The 22195-nt window shown below is 41.5% G+C and overlaps 1 protein-coding gene across 1 annotated transcript; it reads left to right on the top strand.

Annotated features, from left to right (window-relative positions):
- Nucleotides 1-453: 453 nt before the first annotated feature.
- On the top strand, nucleotides 454-20595 carry cdh16 (cadherin 16, KSP-cadherin; the record flags this gene model as incomplete). Its single annotated transcript, XM_086025471.1, has 15 exons — nucleotides 454-624; nucleotides 1386-1515; nucleotides 2404-2562; nucleotides 2812-3008; nucleotides 6817-6942; nucleotides 7583-7733; nucleotides 8007-8219; nucleotides 8709-8785; nucleotides 11479-11670; nucleotides 13970-14211; nucleotides 14274-14404; nucleotides 14838-15077; nucleotides 17799-17915; nucleotides 18354-18470; nucleotides 18642-20595. Coding segments are annotated over 15 exons (2364 nt in total), but the record flags the coding sequence as incomplete, so codon positions are not given.
- Between the last annotated feature and the right edge of the window lie 1600 nt (nucleotides 20596-22195).

Here is a 22195-nt window from a genome sequence, read left to right as displayed (position 1 = left end):
CTACTTGTGAATGATCTAGCAAAACGGCATTTTTACTCACAGTATTAAAGCGGAAGTCAACCGCATGTCACCACGACTACTCACAAGGACCAATCACGGCTCAGATTCAGAAAACAGGTCAGCCGCGATTGGTCGTTGTGAGCAGTTGTGATGTCATTTTCAGTCGACAGGAGACAAAATGGCCACCCCCGGAGATGGCTAAAAACGAGTGTATTTTGCTACTCAACTTGTATTCCACAAACTCAAAATTAATCAGGATGCCGTGTTTTAACTAGTGGGCCTGCTGGGAACATATTCTTGAAAAAAATATGTTTGGGTTGACCTCCGCTTTGAAGCAGCCAAACTTGAATTGCTCTGCTTTGGCTCATGTACAGAGAACATTGTATTTTTCATATTCTGCTTATTTTATGTTTTCTTGTTCGCAATTTTTTTTGTTGTTGTTGAAATTGTGATTATTTGCTTTTCAGACTAACATTGTGTGCTCCACAGCTCCACAGCCTTCCAGGCAATTACAGCGACTTGGCGGTCACAGGAGATGATGAAGGTATATTTGGAGTGGACTCTCAGTTTCTTTATGCTCTAAAACCGCTGGACCGAGAGAAGCAGCCATCCTACTCTCTGCAGGTAAAGGTTAAAATACCACAGTTGGCTTCAATTTAAAAACATCATTTTTGTATAATAAAAAGCAGTCGGTTTCCACACGTAACTGCACTATAAAGCATCCGATTGAGGGCAAATAACCGCAGGGGTGTCAAATTGATTTTCATTTTGGGCCACATTGTCATTATGGTTTCCCTCAGAGGGTCCGCTATATATAAACAATTGCACCTGCATTTTATATAAGAAATCCATTTAGCAAGAAACATGAAGTAGGCACACTTTTCTTTTCTTTTTTTTTTTTTTTTTTTTTGCTTTTGTGGTCCACGTAAATGGTTTTGCGGGCTGGATCGGGCACCTGGGCCTTTAGTTGGACACCTCAGACATAGTGTAATGCATACAAGAATACCGTACATACAGTACACATGGATGGTGTGAGTAATGTCGCATTGGCTGTGAGAAGGATAGGGTATGACACCAGAGCAGTTTTGTAGATACTAAGCTCCATGAGCTTACAAATGCCATTTGTGACATATTTGCTGCAGTATGTCTCAGTGGGTGACCGCCACTGTAGCTAAATACAATGCAGATCATCATAATCCGCATATACCATTCAAATATGCAACAAGGATGACATACCGATATGCCAAGTTGGTGATGGTATGACGTAAAATTTTAAAAATGTAAAAAGAATTCCCCACTGAGTCACACTACGGTGTTTGCACTGAATATCCTTATACAGAACATGCAGTATGAATGTCATCCGTTGTGTTTCTGGGTCTTACAAGGTGTCCTTCAGAATGTCAGGGCAGCGCCAAAGTTTCACGGTCGAAGTGTGCGTCATCGACAAGAACGACAACGTGCCCACGTTCATTCAGGAGAGCATGAGGGGTAGCGTGCAGCTGGGCCTTCTCAAAGGTAAGACAGCCCCGCCCACGAGGCTCCTCGGAATCATGGTAAAAAGTGTGCCCGCAAAAAAAAAAAAAAATGTTGAGGGCGCAGTGTTTGAAGTGTTATCGAAAAAGTGTGAGTGCGTATGCGTTTGTGTGTTTGGGGGGTTTGAAAGTGTTGAAGTGGCAGTTGTATGCTTTGATATTTCTGTATGTGGCTCTTGGAGGGAAACGTTTGGACACCCCTGGGCTAAGCTATACCGTTCCACTCAAGTCAGTTTAATGTGCATGACAAATTGTGCACCCAGACATACTTAAAGATATAGATACAATAAAGGCAAAAAAAGGGTCTAAAAGTCCTTAATCCAAATCTTTGTCAGGACCTCTCAAAATTGAATGTGATAGGTATTCTTTATTTCTGTATAAAGTTTGTTTGTAATCGGCTTTGTACACTCTAAAAACAGTTGGGTTAAAAATAACAACATTTGGGGTCAAAAATGGAACGATCCGTGAATTGGGTCAATTTGACCCACGTTCTTGTGTTATTTTGTACAAAACACTCCGATTTCTCGGATTGTTTTGTACAAAACGACCCATTTTTTGTTTGTTTTCTACAAAAACAACACAGAAGTTGGGTCAACTTGACCCAAGTAGTGGATCGATCCATTTTTGACCCAAAATGATGTTATTTTTAACCCAACTGTTATTAGAGTGTAGATTTTGGTTAATCCTGCCAAATACCAAATGAAATAACTAAATAATAAGGTATATTACGTGAATACTTCCGAATCAAACCATATAACATGTATTCAAAAATGCACATGGTTAACCTGAAGTTTGCTTTTAGTAGAAACGTGGCTGCGGAACTGGTGAAAATCTCTTTTGACATTGTAACTTACTACCACGTGTGTCTCAGGGATACCCTTCATGCAGGTGGAGGCGCTCGATCGTGATGACCGCAACACTGCCCACGCTGAGCTGCGTTTCCGCCTAATGGAGCAGACACCCAGAATCCCCTCCCCTCAGATGTTCTTCATCGACTCCATCACTGGAGAGGTTTCCCTCACCGAGGACGGTCAGTCCTTAGAAGTCACAGCTGACACACAAATGTTATTTCCATGCATATATTACACTGGATGTCCTAATCATAAACCCTAGAATGACACTTAAAACAAAATAGTCAAGGTAAGAGCGTGATTTACTGTACATTAAGGTTAAAACACATTTAACGTTGTTTAATGCATTTCAATGTACATGCACGCAATTAGAAACATCGGTGACATTAGTACCATGTTGTACTGAATTGTGCTTGCATCATCACCAGGAGCTTCAACACTGGACCCTGAGATGTGCGGTAGATATAAACTATCAGTGATGGTAAAGGACATGGCCGGGAAATCGAATGCTTTCTTCACCACTGGCATTGTCACCGTTGAAGTGACAGGGAATACTTGGGCATCGCCTGATCCTGTGCGATTGCAGGAGAACCTCCCCGGCCCGTATCCCATCGCCATCTCCCAGGTAAAACACTCATCAGTTTCTAATCTAGCAGATGTAAATGAAACACTACAACATTCAAGCTATTTTCAATCTTCATAATTGAATCACTATCCACACACGCTACTCGACACTAGAGAGTTTGTGCAGTTGTATCTATGATGACAATGACATCAACTGTCAATAACTTGAACGGAGTAGAACGGTATCACATTGCCAGTTGCTGTTTTTAGGGATTCTCAGGTCTTCCTGAATCACCAAATGCTGAATTATTGATGTTGTTCAAATGTCATGTAGCCTTTCAGGCTGCATCATGACAGAGTCACTTTAAAGAAGAATTCAACTCGAATGTATTTTTTTTTCAAGAATATGTTCTATGCAGGCCCACTAGCTGAAACAAGGCAATATGATTATTATAAAATATGAGTTAAGCAACAAAACCCACTCGTTTTTAGCCATGTCCGGCGGCGGCCATTTTGTCACTTCTGTCGACTGAAAATGACATCACAGACCCTCAGGGCTCAGATAACAACCAATCATAGCTCAGCTTCAGAAAACAGGTGAGCTGTGATTTGTCGTTATCTGAGCCCTGAGGGTCTGTGATGTCATTTTCAGTCGACAGAAGTGACAAAATGGCCACCCCCTTAGATGGCTAAAAATGGGTGGATTTTACTGATTAACTCATATTCCACAAACACAATATTAATCCGAATGCTGTGTTTCAACTAGTGGGCCTGCATAGAACATATTCTAAAAAAATATATATGTTTGGGTTGACTTCCGCTTTAACTCGGAATAATCACTCGATCCCTCTCCATCTCCAACACTTGCCTACTACAGTGAGGGGCTTAAGTTTTAAATTGAGTTTCCCCTACGTGAGCACTGTAACTAAATGAAATTCAAGCTTTCCAATTACACAGAGCTATAACATTTTCAAATTTCACAGCTTTATGTTTTATTTACCCGATCACAGTAGCTCATGGCTGACTCTTGACTGGACTACAACTTCACTCAAGTTATCCTTTGTTGAGAATTCAATTATGAGCTGTACGGCAAAAAACAAAACCAAAAAAAAACACAGTCATTCAATCGAGTCTAGTGTGAAAAAGTAACCTCTGCCAGTATTGATGTTGGTTTTTAATTGTATGAATCGAACGTGTTGTGCTGGTTCCAATAGTCACAAACATCACAACAGGCCCCTTCCTCCTCCTGCTTTTCTGTCTCCACCCCCACACTCGCCCTCCGCCTCTCATCACTCCTGTTTAACAGCCCCCGTCCACCCACTGAAAGTGTGTGGATCGCACGTGTAGGCACGTTTGATTATCCTCGGCACAAATAATTGCATGTCTCATTTAGGTTTGCCACTCATCAGGGTTTATAGTACCGTAATGTTCCCTCTTTTTCATACATGCAGACAGGTGTGTGATCAAGGATGTTCGTTCCAACTTCCAACTGATGTAAAAATGCTGTATTGCTAGAATAAATACCTCTATATAAATAGAACTAGAGTAAAACATGGCAAATTTAGTCTTGCTCACACTTTGAGTGACACCATAGCATACAAAAATCACAAACGTGTGGCGCTTACTTGGGGAAAACCTCAGTTCGCCCACAGTAAATAAGAATTCCTCGATGGAGCGAAGTAGGCGGCAGGACTAACCACTCTTATGAGACATGAAGCTCAACGTGTTCAAGGACTTACTCTATGGCTCCTTCCTCTAAATTATCTGTAAATACACCCGGTAGCCATGTTCACCTTCCTCAGCTTTTTACACTGGTGACAGCTTCAGTTTTGACACATGCTGAAATTAATGCAAAACTTGTTTCGCCTTAATGATTATTTATTGCGATCAAAGTTTTTTTTTTTTTTTTCCAATCCAGACTGTTTGTATCTATTTTCGGGGCTGTGACGGCTTATTTCATTCTGTTATTTATTACAAGCCTCTCATTTCCTGCCTAAAAGTGTGATTGTGGAAAGCAGTCAGTGAAAGCACTTGGACTTCGTAATGCAATCTAGTGAGACTTTGGAGTGGAAGAGAGGCGTCACTCTCTGCGAATGGTTTAGTCAAGGCTCGTTACTGCATTGAATCTTTCTCACCGCAAATTTTTTGGGGGAGCAAAATTGATGTGCGCCTCTCGACATTTGCCATCGCCACTTAAACTCGGATCAAATCCCTAATGAGATTCATGTCCACGTGCGGCTGAAGCTATCTGCATCACACAAGATTTAGAGTAGCATTATGAAACGGTTTTCTGTATCTGGATTATGGAAGCCTTTGGGAAAGCTGCTCTTCGCAATTTTTCATATTAATACAGAACATAAAATGGGAATAAAACATGCAGACAAACAAGCACACCAAGAAGTTGTTTCAGACTGACTTTAGTGGGCTAAAAGACAAAAATAGACACAGTCAAAACTTTTCAGGTCAGTGGTTCTTAAAAAAACATTAGCAAGGAAAAATTGAAAAATGATTAGACCAAGCTGGAACATTTTTATGTCCACGGAAATTATGTGCACGATCAATTGTCAATGACTTTGGCTGCATCAGCGACAACAATGTCACTAGCCGCTTCTTTCAGGTTCTCATGCTTGACCCAGAGCGAAGTAGCTTTTTTCATTTTTTTCCACAAATCAATTATTTGTTCTGTCTCTTATAATACCGAAGTCTGTCAGCTTTATTTCTTTCTTTGTTTCTTCTGCATTGTTTTATATTGTAGGCTCAAACAACTTGTGCAGCCTGTTTAAGCTCAAAGCAAAATGATTCATATAAAAGATCATTTTGATTTTGTTACTATATTCAGCTTGCCTTATTCTCATGCTAGAACATTTATTTAGCAGATAGATGAGGCTCATGTTCTCATTAATGGGTAGGTGAATATAAAAAAAACGTTTTTCATTAAATGAGGTGACATCTTTGCTATGCTTGTCTGGTCCTCTGCATTATGTGAAGAAAACTATTATCGGATTTCGACCCACACGTCACATTTAAATCGACCCAAGAAACACCGCCTTGCATACTGCATGACGTTGTTTTATGTTTGTACGTACACAAATGAATATTTTTAAAAAACTGTCCTCATCTTGAAAGTCAATGACATGCAAATCCTGTTACTTCAGCTGTTATGAAGTAGAACTCATCCTTACATTTTATCTTAATGTTTTGACATTCTGCCGACCTTTCAGTACGACTCCAAAGGGAAAAACATTTCATGTAGGGCATTTTTCTGCATAAAACGATGCAACCCAAACGCAAATCATCTCGAGGAGACAGAACGAACCCTGTAAACGCTAATCCAATGACTTTTTATTGTCCCGAGGTCCAGAAACAAGCCAGCCTGGTAATGTTTTGATATGTATACAAAAAGCATAGCATTTGGGCAATCATCTCCAAAGGCAGCGTGACAGTGAGTTGAGGAGATACACATGTGCCGTGTGCGCAATTGGCTGCGCTAGCCTCCACTCCTTGTTGGGTGCTGTTGGATTGCTTCCGAGGCTCTTTCGGCCACACTGCGCAGCACTCCGTCAAAAGGGCTGCAAAGAAGAATGGAAAATCCCCTTCAGCCCCGCAGAGTTAGTTTTGGCTACGCTCTCTGTTTCACATCATTGTCAGTGCATTCAGCTAGGCTCCTTATCATGTAAACAACTGGTAGCTTAGCTTTAACGTATACGGGGCCTGTTGAATTCACAAAGTTGACAATAAATATTCCCTTTTTATAACACATGCAGAGTCAGGTCCTCTCGTAATGTGCTGTATAGTTTTCAAAGTTGTACAACACAATTCCTGTAATTGATTCCATGTCGTGTTGAGTGCCCGTGTGCATGTTTGCCAAGGTGAAATGGAGTGGAAGTCAAGCAGAGTACAGTCTAGAGGGGGAGTTTCCAGAGATGCTCTTCACCATCAGTAGGGAAGGAATCATTTATCTCAACGCACCTCTGGACAGAGAAACGCAAGACCAGGTCTGTAAACTTGCAAGCTAAACATCTCCAGCACCAAATAATGAATGTGGTGCTTATAATTCATGGTTAAAATATGGAAACACTCCAGTGGAGCTACAAGCCTCTGTTTACGTGGTAGTAATATTGTGTTAAAGGCTGTGGTGCGAGCCAAAGCAGCAGTATTGGAATCCCTACGGCGCTTATGTCTGGCTCTCAAGAATCACAATATCTCTTTTTTCGCTAATACTTAAGGAATTCTGTTTTATGGAATTTCCAACCAATTAATGACCGATAAGCCCATTATGGCAAAGGCCACAGAAAACAGTACTTTTGAATTGAACTGAAATAAGTAGATTGTAATTCCTCATGCAGTGATTACAACCATTGGATGTAATTTTACTGCTTTGACATATTTTCCTGCAATACAACGGAATGTTTTAAAAAGAATGCATGTAACATTAGCATAGAAACAAATGCAGTTGATTTGATGGGATGTGAAACTGCTGTTTTCTCCATTTATGAAAAAGCGGAATAGAGCAACCCTTAAATCCTAAATCATTTGTATCTTGTTTAAAAGTATTAGCTCCAAAATTGTTCATGAATAGGGTTTGCTTTAAATAACTTCAATATTGAAAACAATTATTCTCTTTGCTTTTGTCAGTTCCTCATCAGCATTGTGGTCGAGCGTCCAGATGGCCGGGAGATCGCCAAGCCGGTGGAGTTAAGAGTAATGGTGGGTGACGCCAACGACAACAGACCCACGTTTCCACAGGCGCAGTACCACACCGTGGTCAAGGAACTGGCTGCTCGAGGTAATCTTTCAGATTGTTTGTTTAAAAAGGCATTCCAAATATCTTTTAAAAAATACACGAGAAAGGTCCAGCTCATTAAAAAAAAAAAACATTGTTACTCCTTTGTATAAACCTTGTAAAAAAACACAGAAGGTTGTGCTGACACATGAGGTCCTGTGATAAAAGCCTTTTTGGCATTTGCATGTATTATGTCAAGGGAAAAGTCATCCCTCTAACCTGTCGCAAAGAGCAGAGGCTCACAACTGACAGGTGCATATTTTACTTTATCCCCAGGAACGGAGATCTTGACAGTTCAGGCAGCTGATAATGACGATCCCAAGACGGATAATGTGCGGATTTTCTACCGCTTGGTTGGCCAAATTCCAGAGAGTCCCCGTGCTTTGTTCCGAGTGGACCGGGACTCGGGTGTCATCTCTGTTCAAGCAGACAGCATGGAGGGAACAGCACTGCAATACACACTCACCATCACTGCTGAAGACGCAAAAGGTGACTCAATATTTTTTATTCATTACACATGTAGACGGATAATATACCAATATTCGCAGGCATATATTCTTTATCCTCTGTGAAGAACTACTGCAATTACTGCGTCTTAATTACCTTAGTTGAACCTGTGGCTCCATTTTTTTTTTTGTTCTGATGTCTCCGGGTAACCTTTCTTTGCTCGCTGACTGTCGCTCGCTGTCTTTATTCCAAAACTAAAAATCCATAAAAAAATATTGCATACTGTGCTCGGGTGAGAAACTTGATTAGTTAATATTTAACTGCCATCACCGTGCATCAACAACAGCAGTAGCCTAGTTTAACAATGAAAGGTTTGACAATATACAGGAAGTAGAAGCGTCTGCTGCATGAGTCATGCATGAGGATGAGATGGAGGCAAGATGAGGTACTTGCTGTTCCTTCCTGATCTTTTATTGGCATTCTGGCCTGACCCTGAGTCACCAATAAAAGGTGTAATGATGTCCCTGGCAGGTTTGAACAGTTCATGTACTGTGGTGGTGACAGTGCAAGACGAAAACAACAACCCACCAGTCTTCTCCCAACATGAGGTAAGACAGAGCAATGAACTTGTTCATTTTGGCAATGGGAGTAACCAAAGAATACATTAAAAAAAAAAAAAAAACAGACCAATATAAGCAGCTATTTGACTGCGGACCATGACTCTGCAGGTCACTGATCCAATTTTCCTGGCGGGGAACTAAATAAAGCGTGCCCTCTAATCCAAGGCTCATGGAGATGGCAATGTGTTATCTGAGTTTTATTGTGTTCTTTGTATTCTGAGTAGACAGTGCGCTTAATCACATTAGCTTCCTTTGGAGAGAAAGTTTCCACTGGTGTATTTTTAGAGCAGCCCACCATCATCCCTGCAGCTGAGGACTATCATGTTTAAAATGACATCAGAATTTCATAATCCGATAGTGTCGGTCAAATCTAACAATCACTGTCATTGCAAGGGTTGTGTGGGTAAACCAAATTTTCTGGCCGGTGAGTGGAGATAGAGTATGTGTCAGTCTGACTGATATAGGGTGACCCCCGCCTCTCATCCAATCTCAGCAGAGATGTACCGTAGGTTCCTGTGACCCTGCACAGTATATGTGATGTTATTGATGATGGATGGCCCAAAGGCCGTTAGACAGAGCCCACACACTCCCGCCCACGTGTGGCATATAACAGAAAAAAAGTCATGACGGCTGAGTGATGCGTGGGAGGGACATCATGCTGTGTTAAGTCATTCTGGTTTTCTTTGTTAGTCTGTAGTGACTTTGACAGGCTGTACACGCATTAGGGGCCATGAAAGAATGCGATTTAAGCCTTGGAGAAAATTCTTTTATTGCTTTACATTTCAACAGTCCCCCCCCCCCCCCAAAAAAAATAAAAGTGTCCGTGCGTGGCACTGTGGGAGAGAGGCGAGCGGCAGAGGTTTCATAATTTATAAACATTATTTAAAGATCATTAGCTGGCTAATTTCCTATTCACATCCACTCACCGACTGGGAGTATCTTGAGTGGATAGAATTGTTTACAACTTTTTAAGTGTCAACCAAGATAGCATTTAGCTGGCAAAACAAGCACCGCTGGACACCGGACTACGGAGCCCACCAGGGGACACCACAAGAATATTTAAGATTATGATGCAATGGTATTGCATTTTACTGCAAAACTTTTGCGTTGTAATACAATAAGTTTTCGTTTTTTTTGCATTATTTCCCAATAAAAATAATAATTGCAAAATAACGCAATGATATTTTAGGAGTAAACTAAAGAACCACTTTTGGGTGGTAACATTAAGTGTAGGGCTGCGCTGGCATGAGTATGAATGACAGTTTGGAGATATTTTTACACTCTGGAGAGCAGACAAGGATATACTTCGTATGCGAAGGGATAAAGTATGTGCTAAATGTTAACAATTAGTTAACAAAACGAAATTGCTATCCACCTTTTTCCCACGCCCCATACATACCTTCGGATTACACACACAAGACAGGCTGTGCGTGTCAGTCGTCAATGAAATGGGCGAAATGGCGTAATCCATGGTATTACATCCGTTGAGCCGCTAGAGGGCAGACTATGCGTTTGAGTACAATGTTACTGCAGAAAAAGGACTCTGGAGGCAGTTAACTCATTCTATCCCAATGACATATTTATATGTCATTTCGCAATGGGTCTGAAAAAGGTCTCGTACTGAATGAGTTTTAATACAGGCAGCTCCGTAGTATCACAGAAGAGAACAGTGGTCTTTCTTTTTACAAGAAGCCAACACAACACGTCAGTCGGTACTTGACCCGGTTAGGGACGATTACAGGGACAGATGAAAACCCAATTCCGTCCTTCCTCAGTCTGTCCTTTTTTCTTAATCTGTCATTTAAAAAAAAAATATATATATATATACCCGTCCTCCGTCCCCAAAATGGGCGTCCGTCCATACCATTCCATCCCTGGGACAAAATGCCCATCTCTGCTTGCTCATGTGATCACCACTGCTGATCCCCGCAAAAACAGTGAGGTGGAAAATGCTCTTGAGCAGGTCACGCCTGAGCAGTGCAACATTTTCCATAGCCTTGTGAAGTGCAACAGCAACTAGGTTGATGTGGGAGGTGAGTGATGACAGGGCTGGGTTCAGAGACCCTGCAGCTGGGGCAGCCAGATCAGAGGCATGCTGCTTCAGGAGAGGACATTAGTGAGTGGCAGATTAAAAGGCTGTCTAAACGGGTGTGTTAATAAAGGCTAGCCAACACCAGGAGGGCAACAGGCCACAATACAGGGTGGCCCAAAAGTAGGTATACACTTGAATTAACAAAGGCCGTGGATTCCGATGCAGTATTGGACAAGTCAGAAAGAAGAAAGGCAGTAATATGCTTTTAAGGCAAGGAAAGAAGAATACAAAATATATTTTTTGAAAAAGAGGGGTTGAGGCCAGACAGGAAAGGGGAACAAAAGAAGAACGCTGGAAAGAAAAGTTTGATGGAAGGAAGGATCAAGAATGTAATAGGTAAACAGTAAGGACTGAGGTGCAAGGAATGAAGGTAGAAAATCAGGTTTAAGCCATGGAAGGCAGGAGGTAAGGATGCATGAATAAAAAACAGATGTGATGGAAGGAAGGAAAGAGGGAATGACAAACAAAAGGCAGGAAAGAACGAATGATAAAGGGATGCGGGAGTGAAAATTGTCAGTGAATAAAAAGAAATCTGGTCATCCCAGCAGTTTGATATGCAGTAATTTCTTTTCTGTCCCCTCCCGGCCAGTATGGACCCTTCCACATCTCAGAGGATGCTCCAGTGGGCACCACAGTAACAGCAGTGCTGGCAGGTGATGCTGATGTTCGAGGAGGGGACAGCTGGCAAGTGAATTATCGTTTAGAGTCTGGAAACGAGGAAGAGGTCTTCTCTCTACTGACGGACAGGCAGACCAATGAGGTTTCACTTGTCCTTTCAAAGGTAAACTGTCCAGAAAAAATCCTTGTCTTGAACCCTACAGCTCCATTCAAGTGCATAGTATTATTACTATTATGTTAACATTGGAAATGGGTTCCAATCAAATATTACCATATTGATTATAATTAGCGATTTATTTATTACCGGTATTTATGATTCTTGAGTCATCAAGAATATCAAAAATGTATACTGCCAGTTTCATAATACTGACAAGAGCAATAATCTGCAGTAATACAAATTTGTCATACAAAGTTAGTTAGTTAGTTAGTTAGTTAGTTAGTTAGTTAGTTAGTTAGCTAGCTAGCTAGCTGCTAACTACCTTTAGATTTAGATATTTAGCTATTTACTCGGTTAGATATCTCAACAAACGTCATACTTCAGTATGTTCGTTCAGGATAATCTCTCGGTCCAATTATCAAAATGTATGTACCCCGCTTTTGAGTCCTGTTGACAATGGAAGGTTTTGGCTCACTAGGTTGTCCTTTCCCTGGGGCACATCATATTGGATCTGGCTCATGTAATTCAGCAGGTTGTTTTCTGCAAGAGCTGTTGAATGTGATTGAACTATTAACTACTGCATTAAAGAACCAAAGACCAACTTTAATTTATTACTTGTTAATTTTAGGTGCAATAGCACCAAAAGCTCCGATATGTTTTATTCAATAGGTCTAGTGCTTGGTTTTGGCATATCCAATTGTTTCCAGCATTTTAACAATGAGGCAGATGGAGACATTTTAAAATGTCATTTATTTATTGTGATTAACTAAAAATGCTTGGGATCCTTCACAAGTAGAGACCCAGTGAAAAATCACGCGCCCTCGAAAATTAACTTGCATTTTTTGCGTCACCTTGAGAGGCCACAGCCGGAAGGTAGACACATTTCATTACTAGAAATCACACTCTGTCCGCAGCCAGAGAAAATAATTCGATTGTATGTGCAGAGACTAATGGCAGTTAGGCACACAGCTGCTAGAGGGCCGGATTTTGAGAATGACGGGTGAGCTGAAAGTAAATCTAAAACAATTCCGTTCTCATGGAAATGATTGCAACACTTTAGATGACTCATAATAATGGAATCTGCAGTCAGAATGGTTCAACTGCAATTGTAGATGTCTGTTCATGTACCACTTGCGATGGCTAAAATGCAGCATGCGAGAGCCATCCACAGAAGGGCATCCCTTGAATGATGGCAATGCAATAAATGGCTGCAAAAACTGTTTAGACTTTGTCGGTATACTCACAATGCGCAGATCTATTTGTCGGTAAGGGGTGACTTTGAAAAAAACACCGCGATAGATTCAGTATATTTTTTTTATATCTTTGACATCGAGTAAAAGCCATTGTGCACTGGAGTTGCTTAGATGACTGTATTCACAAGATAGTGGCTGCACATGTTCGAATGTGCTGATGCACAATGAGTAGTTTGATGCGTCACTTCCAGTCAGTGGCAGTTACCCGTTACGTCCCCCGCCAAAGGTCTGCGTTCTCTCTCCTTGGCAACAGAGACGCAGCCAGCGCAAGCAGCCTGATGTCAGACAGCAGTTGTTTGATAATGTCTTGTTTGACACAGCTCCTCCGGCTAAGTGTGTGCGTTCATGATTGTGAGTGGGCTGGCTGGGTCTCGTCACCCCTTCCAAGAGTCCGCTCCTTCCTGTAGTTACATCCTTTTTTACGTCTCTCTACTTGTGCGCCTCTGGTACACCTCCCCGTTGTGGCACTTAGAAATAGGTTTGGCCTTTTCTTACTCCTGCTTTTAACTCTCGCGGTAGAAATAATCTGACTTTATCTTTCTTTTTCGTGCCCGGGTAATGGGTTTATTTCTCCATTTATGACTTCTCATTTGGGTGGTCGGCTTGTTCGCACGGACGTCTCGCAGTGCAGGGGTTGTGGGTTCAAATCCGGGCTACGGACTTCCTGTGTGGAGTTTGCATGTGCCTGCGTGGGTTTTCTCCTGGTATTCCGGTTTCCTCCCACATTCCAAAAACATGCTCGGTGGGTTAATTGGACACTCTAAATTGTCTCTTGGTGTGACTGCGAGTGTGAATAGTTGTTCGTCTATGTGTGCCCTGCGATTGGCTGGCAACCAGTTTACGGTCTACCCCGCCTACTGCCCAAAGACTGCTCATGAGGATAAGCGGTTCGGATAATCGAAGGACTTGGAATGGATGGTCAGTCAAAATCGAGCTTCATATATGTGACGCCCTTTGCACCAACCCATCCACTTTAGCGGTGTTATATTTAATTAACAAACAATTTGTGTTGAAAAAGTTAAGAACAAATGTTTGTTTGTCTGTTCAAGCAGGTCATTGACTTTGAGCGTGAGAGTGAGTACATCCTCGTTCTAAGCGCCCAGAACCCAGTGGCTCTGGTCCGGGGCCGCTATGGTCCTTCGTCAACGGCGACCGTATCGATCTATGTTGACGACGTAAACGAAGGTCCAGTTCTATCTCAAAGCCATTATGAGGTGACTGTCAGAGAGGGCGAAGAACCAGGGCGGGTTATTGCCACCATCCGAGGCTATGACCCTGATTCTCATCCAATCAGGTAAATTTCATTATCACCATTCTGGGACAAAATTATCGTCATTGAAGTGTTTTTCTTTCTAGGTATTCTCTTCAAGGGGACACCAAGAAGTACTTTTCAATAGGGAAGTACTCAGGTGAGCTGAAGACTGTGCAAGCATTGGACAGAGAGGAGAACAGTACATACACTATGGAGGTCATTGCAGTGGATGGACGTAAGATGGATTTCTTTATTAGCCATTATACTGCACCGCAATGAATTGATTGATCCAATAATGAATATGTGTAATAACTAATAAGCACCCAGAGCACAGACAAACCTCTTCTAAGGCAGAACATTCTTAACTGATTCATTGCCAGACATTTTCAGACCCTCTTTTTCCCTAACGTTTGAAAAAATGTGAAAAAAATATATAACTCAATTCCTGGGATTGAATGGCTGGACTGTGAAAAGACAAGTAAATCCGTCAATGGCAGTGAATGAGTGTTTATGTAGATCGGCTCCAACTGCTACACCTTTCCAGATATGCACACATACTGCACGTGCATTGTTGTGTAAACAGTAGATCAATGCCATTAAGAGTTGAAATACTATGTTTAGTTGTTCCAAATTTACTCATGCCGTGATGTTTCTTTTCTTTAATCAAGGTAACTCCTCTTTATCTGCATCAACTTTGGTCACGGTGCAAATTCTGGATGTGAATGACAACAGTCCCGTGTTGGTGGGTGACTACTCATGGAAGTACCTGTGCACCCCTCGCTGGGAAGACCAAGCGCTGGTGCTGGCCTCGCGGGACAGCGATGGCCCGCAGCACGGAGGAAGACTCAACTTCTCGCTAAGGAGTGATGCCACAGTACGACGCAACTGGAAGCTCACTCCAATCAATGGTGAGCTCGACTGGACATAACCGAGGCATTTTTTTTTTTTTTTGTCCCTTTCAGTTTTTCTGATGTGATTGAAAAAGTGGTTTGATTTCATTGTATTTACTGTATATCACAGTAGTGTGTATTATAGGTACTTGGCTGAAATGATTAAAGGGGAACAATTACAGAATAATGTATGTTTTGATTGCTTGCGTGCAAATTGGGTATCTGCATTGAGTGCCTTGCCACTCGTTGAGTATCAAATGAAACAAATAAGTACATATTTTATTTGCTGACTATTTTTGTGACATCACAATTCAGCAAATGTACACCATACATTCCACAGACTTATTGATAACTGGCAACTGTTTTAAATGGTGAAAGAACATGTAATTTATATCCACGTTAAAAAGGTATCTTTAACAGATAAAGAACTAAAAACAAAAATGTGATACTAATTGCATCAAAGAAACTCTGGCAAAGTGCCAACTGCTGGTCACACACAAAAAAAAGATTCAGCCAATTCTCCTACCTATGCTCTAGCTACATTTAAGCACTCCAAAGCATAATATTGTATTATATTGCTGTGATAAATGCTTTTTAAATGCACCTTTTCTTCAGAAAAGCTATCAGTAGATTCAATGCCCTTTTTATTGTGAAACTATTAAAACTATTAAACTATCAAAATCATTATGACAGCAAAGAGCAATAAAAGCACTGCTTGTTTTCTTAACAACAGACAGGGCATAATTCTCACACATCCGTAGTCAAGGAAACCATCATCTGGCCTTGTTACTCTTCCTGCATGTAAGCTCGTTTTTGTTGGTTTGAGGGTGAGGCAAGACAGATTCCTTGCAGATTCTTTTCAGTAGACAAAAGACATACAATTGTCTTGAAAATGGAAGATTAATGGTTCAATTCCCCTCACTGTTATCCGTTGTATCCGTCAACACACCCCAAACACGACTAAATTGGAAAATATCGATTGATCAATTGTACTGGATTTTATTTTGGGGTATCAGAGGAACGGAGGCTGAATACAAATGCACACCACACTTTGCAGATTTATATTTGCTTAAACCTTTGAAAACCATCCATCCATCCATTTCCTCTTTGTGTGAATGATGCGAATTACTTTGTTTCCATGGTGGCAACCTCAGTCATCATGGTGTGAATATTAGCAGGAATTTTTTTTTTTTTTTTTTTAAAGGTAGAAAGGTATTTGCAATATACAGGTGCAGGACAAGAGGTCCATTTACCACATCTCAATCGCTTTCCTCTCAGCTGTCCCCTCTCCCCCTCACACTCCCCTATTATGCCACTAATGATTGAGCTTGCAGCAGTAATTATAACTTGCAACTGAACTGCGTAATTTCTTTGGCGTCATAAATGCGTTCATTCTACCTCATGGAGGCTAAAAGAGGAATCGCGCACAAAGTGTTGCGCCTTGCCATCAATGGCTGCTGTTTTTGTGTCCATCGATGCAAATGAGGCCCCACTTATGTCTGATTTTCCCTCACGGTAAGTGGTCATGACTCATCCATTTTGTATTTGATGCATTTAATGTGATCGACCTCTGTCAGTGTAAAAGCCTACAAAACAAACCTGCATGGTGTCAAGGCACACGGAGCAGAAAAACAAAACAGGTTCTCAGTGTGGCACGGCTCTTCTTGTTTTGTCTGGCAAATGTGTTGAACATGATGGGGGATGATGGTAAGGTGCAAGTGTAAGAAGTTCAGATAAGGGTTCAAACAACTTGATAAACGCTTCTCTTTACAGGGCCGGTCTCACGTCATACAGCCAGCTGTGTATTTTAAACCGATTTGTACAGATAAGATAAAGGGCCCCACTCCAGCGCACACCGCAAAAGTGTGTGGGAGTTTTGTCGCCGGTGAACGTGAAATGGGTTTGCAGGTGAAGACAGATTTTGGTATGTGTCGGTACTTCTAAACATATCCAAAGGATGTTGTCCATACATCTGAACTTTAAAATAAAAGTTTAAAAAGTTGCGTTAACTCAAAATGGCAAGGCGACAAACGATAAAGTCAGGCAATTCAACAAAATACTTTTAAGTTTTCCTCATGTGAAAATTGGCTTTCCCACATTTTCAACAAAGGAATAAGAGTTTGCAGAACTAATTGTCCCTTGTATTGTCCCCCAATCTAAAGGGGAAGTCAACCCGAACATATTTTTTCCCCAGAATATGTTCTATGCAGGCCCACTAGTCTAAACACATTCTGATTAATATTGCGTTTGTGGAATATGAAAAAATCCACCCGTTTTTAGCCAGCTCAGGGGGCGGCCATTTTGTCACTTCTGTCGACTGAAGATGACATCGAAGTTGCTCAGGGCTCAGATAACAACCAATCATGGTTCAGCAATGACTTTTTTTAATTACCCCGGTTCGCACAAATTTGCAAAAATACCAATAGTTGGTCTAACCCACCCCTGTGTAGATACAAACTAGACTTGCACTGGCCACCAAAATAGAACCCACAATCTCTGTTTTGGTTCAAGGTGTTTGAAGGGTTTGACGTCAGGTATCTCAAGTTCTTCCAAACCACACCTATACAATCCTGACATTTTGGCTTTTAACTGATGGCCAGCCTGTCGCATTCAACCAGTCCCGGTACAGTTGAATATTATCAGGCAAATAAACACCAGCTACGTTTACTTAAGTTATTTCCAGCAAAGGCACAAAACACATTCGACTATGCAAGTAAATGTGTTTTTTCTTCTCCTCAGATACTCACACCAACCTCTCCCTGAACACGCCGTATCTGGCCCCCGAGGTTTATACTGTGCCCTTCACTATCTCTGACAGCAGCTCTCCTCCAAGGAGCACCTTCATAAATTTACCAGGTAATAGGCACACTCCTGCTGGTGAGCAAGAGCCACGGAGATCATGAGGCACTTGGGAATTAGGTATTTTGGTAATACACGGGGATTCCCATCGAGCAAATACTCCTACGACAAGGACATCCTGCTGGCCCTTTTCATTTTTATAACTATTCATGCACTTCCAACAAATTTGATAAAAAAATAAGGGAGGCATTTGAAATGTCATCACTAACACCTCTCTGAGAATATCTCGCACACTTCCAGAATTTCTGTATGTAAATTATAGCAGGTAGAAACATTTTTGATTTGTAGAAAAACTGCATATTCGATGTACATGATATCCATTTAAAGAATGGCCATCAAATCCCGAGCATTTCATTTATTATATAAACCTGCCCCTGTCCTGAATGGTTATTGTGCTATGTGGCGCGGTGACCGAGTCATTCTGTCTTCTTTTAGTGACAGTGTGTCCTTGCAACATCAGGGGGAACTGCAAAATGGCAGCCAAGCAGCTGCAGGGCATGCCAACCATCCAGTCTGCAGTGGGCACTCTGCTTGGCACATTTGCAGTCATAGGTCAGTATTTATCAGGTAACATCACATTTATTGTCAAATAGAGATACTCTATGGACTTAATTTTTTTTTGCTTTTCTCATAGTCTTCCTATACTATTTCAATGTGTACATTGTCATACAGGTTATTATCGCAGGTTTTGTTATTGTGCGTGTTTCTTTCTTTTTAAATCAGGCACGATCCTCGTTGTTGTGTTTGTGCGACTGTCCTACCAGAACCCCAAGCAGCCAAGTAACACAAACCAGGAGAGAGTTCCTCTGAAAATGTCCATCTAAACATGATTATCACCATCCAGTGCACTGATGGTATCGTTGTACTTTCTGAAAGTGATGCTCTATTTCAAATTCTGATGTTCTGTCAAGTATTTGTGACGTAGTAACTATGTTCAGGTTTTAGGTTTACCTGTGTCTTAGATATGATGCTGCTTGTTATATAGTTAATGTCATTTTAGGTGTACCAGTAGTTGTTTACACGTGTTATATTTACACTGCAGATATGTGTATTGTAATACTAGTCACAGTTTCTTTTTTTTTATTCCTTGTCTTGTGAAATGCATACATTGCTGTAAGACCATCATCAGATTAAAGAAAAAATAAGATTAAAGTAACACTTGGGTGATCTTAACATTGGCACTTATATAATAGGTTTGCATGTAAAAATGACATTAGTACTAAAATGCCAACCTCAAAAGACTCTCTCGTGATTAAAGGTCTTTTTTTGTGATTAGGTTTACGACAAATTTCCCCGCCCCCAAAAAGGGCGTGGCTTATGTTATGTTTTCGGTCTCAGCGGTCTACGTCACGCGAGGAAGGCATGCTTGGTAATATTGCTCGCTTTGTCAGTTCTGTTGTCTAGAACGGTGACCGATCGCCACCAAAATGCAAATGCACATTACTACTCTTGTCCACTTCGACCTGTGAAAGTATAAAAGTGTTCTGCACAATAGTTTGGATTTATTGACATAAAACGTGATCTCATCATGATCACCTCCACAAAATCAAAAAGACCGTGGCGATTGCTCCTCCACTTTCACAAGCTGAAGCGGACAAGAGCATGAATGCGCACACGAACCCCGACTGGTTATATTTCCGACATTTAGCGACGCTAAACTCGTGACTCAGGACGGAGAGAGACGGCGGCTTGCAGCAGCAGGCAGATTGGAGCCCCCCGCTTCCCTCCCAGGCTAAAGGTAGGATTGGGACGGCTAATAGCAGCAACTAGCTTCAGGCCGTTAAAACAAAAGGCGTTAGCACACCAGCATTAGCTCCTTATTGTTCGCCCAGCGTGTGGAGTGAAGATGAGCCTGTGTCTTCATGTTGTCTCGCAAGCAGTCGCGTGCGGTGTCCCTGCTTGCTTGCTTGCTTGCAGCCACGACCAGCCCAAGTGAAGCGACGTGAGTGTGACGAAAGCCCTCATCGAACAGAGAAACAGGCTGACTGCACAGACGAGTGTGGCCGCATTGGAACGTGCCATTTCGGCTGTTACCTTCCAAATTGGACGGCGCGTTCTAAGTCGAAAAACTGGGTCCGTTCCACATCCAAATAAATGTGCATGTCTACTCGTTCCCACTTCAGTCTCTGTAAATATCGTGACTGGTGTTTAATGCCCCGCCCGTTCTAACCGTGATCAGCAAAGAAGCAGTGTTGTTTTTTTTGTTTTTTTCAAGCAAAGAAGCTGTGTGCGCTCGTCCCAGCCTAAATCTGTGTATCTGCTGACTTCCACATTTCCTCATTCTCATATAAATCAACCACGGAGAGGATAATCCTTTTGATATGTTGAAGTGGGCATTAGTACAGATGTCCACATACATTTTGGTGCCAATTGATTGCTTTTTTTGGACTTGATAAGCAATAAAAGTACAATGATTTCTAATGGAGGATTTGAAATCGGTTCCTCGCGTGACTCCGGCCGAACATGGATAGAACGCTAGGGGGCGCGGCCATTCTCCTCATTAACAAGGGTTGTTACTCATGGCGTTACTTATTTACTAATTTCTCCAAAATGAATGGATAAAAGAAAAAACGGCAACTCTTTTCATTTTCCTGATCAAAAAATATCTCAAATGAACTTGTTAGTGAATACATGGCCATCCCGGCCCCACCGTCCCTTTAAAATGCTTGTTGTTGTTTTTTCTCCGGCCTCTCACTTCATCTACTCAGTTTGTAACTGTACTGTGGTATGGTGTCACATTCCTGTTTGGATTTAAATAAAAATTTTTGATGATATTAAATTTTCTTTTGATTTTCATGCACTGTATTTGATTGCATTTGTTTTATAAATTAAAGACACTTTATTGTCATAATATGAGACGCTACAACAAAATTAAGGTGCACGGGATAATGTTGCATATACATAACATCACTCACACCTCAATATTCCTTCATTTACCAAACAGCAGTGCCAAAGTGTGCATAGGCCAAATAAATAAGACATTAGTCAGATTATTACACATTAATATGGTCTTGTAATTTGCTTTTGAGTTCATTTTTCAGTGTGGTTATCGGTGGGCTAGAAACGGTTCAAGAAGAGTTTGGTGCATGTGTTTATAGATTGGAATCTCTTTTTCCTAGATGGTAAAAACTCAAAAAGGTGGTGACCAGTTTGGAAAGGCTACTTGATGATGTTGTGTGACCTGTGTAGGCAGCAAGAGGTCAAGATGTCTTTCATGAGGTGGCAGCTGGGAATTGGTGATGTGTTTTGCAGTTTCTATAATTCTCTGCAGAGCCTTTTTGTCTGCTGCTGAGCTACTCCTATGTGCCACATCAAAATGCCGGTCACAACGCTCCCAATGATGCCGCGGTAGTAGGACACAAGCAGATTCTGCGACAGATTAATCTTTCTGAACGTTCTCAGGAAGTAAAATCATCACTGTTCCTTTATTTACCAGCATGTTGGTGTTTACAGTTCATTTGAGGTCCTCTCTGTGATTGGTTTGCCCACGAGTTTGAAACATATCACCTTTCAAGACCCTCTTTTACATTGATGCACAGTGGCATTTGTATATCCCTATTTTTCTGCGAGTCAAATATGAGTTAATTTGTTTTTATGATATTGAGTTTAAGGTCATTTTTTGTCATCTGCAAATTATGAACTCTAAAAACAGTTGGGTTAAAAATAACCCAATTTTGGGTCAAAAGTGGACCAATCAACTAATTGGGTTAGTTTGACACACCTTGTGTTGTTTTGTACAAAACATCCCATTTTTGCGGGGTTGTTTTGTACAAAACTACCCATTTGGGTTTGTTTTTTTCTGCGAAGAAACCCCAGAAAGTTGGGTTAAATTGACCCAAGTAGTGGCTCAGTCCATTTTTGACTCAAAATGTCGTTATTTTTCACCCAACCATTTTTAGAGCGTGGCATTGGTGTTATTTGATGCAGTCATAGTAAAGGAAGGGACCTAGCACACAACCTTGTGGGGCACCTCTGCTCAGTGTCAGAGTGGAGTCATAAGTGCGCATGCAAACTGACTGAGGCCTGTTTGCCAAAAAGTACAGATGTTGCGGCCTATGCCCAGGTTGTACATTTTGAGGAACAACCTGCTAATAAGGATGGTACTGAAAGCAGCGCTGGAATCCACAAACAGCCATACATAGGTCTCAGTGGTGCAGTGTAGTGTGAAGGGCAGTTCAGATGGTGCCATCAATTGACCTGCTGCTCGTGAATGCACACCGGTGTAGGTCCAGGGTTGGTGGAAGACCCACGAGGCACAAGGCACTTCATGATTGCGG

This window comes from Filicampus tigris, chromosome 3, assembly GCF_054856515.1.
Source record: "Filicampus tigris isolate MCC_2025a chromosome 3, RoL_Ftig_1.0, whole genome shotgun sequence".
Lineage (NCBI taxonomy): Eukaryota > Metazoa > Chordata > Actinopteri > Syngnathiformes > Syngnathidae > Filicampus > Filicampus tigris.
This window is presented reverse-complemented; position numbering and strand designations above follow the sequence as displayed.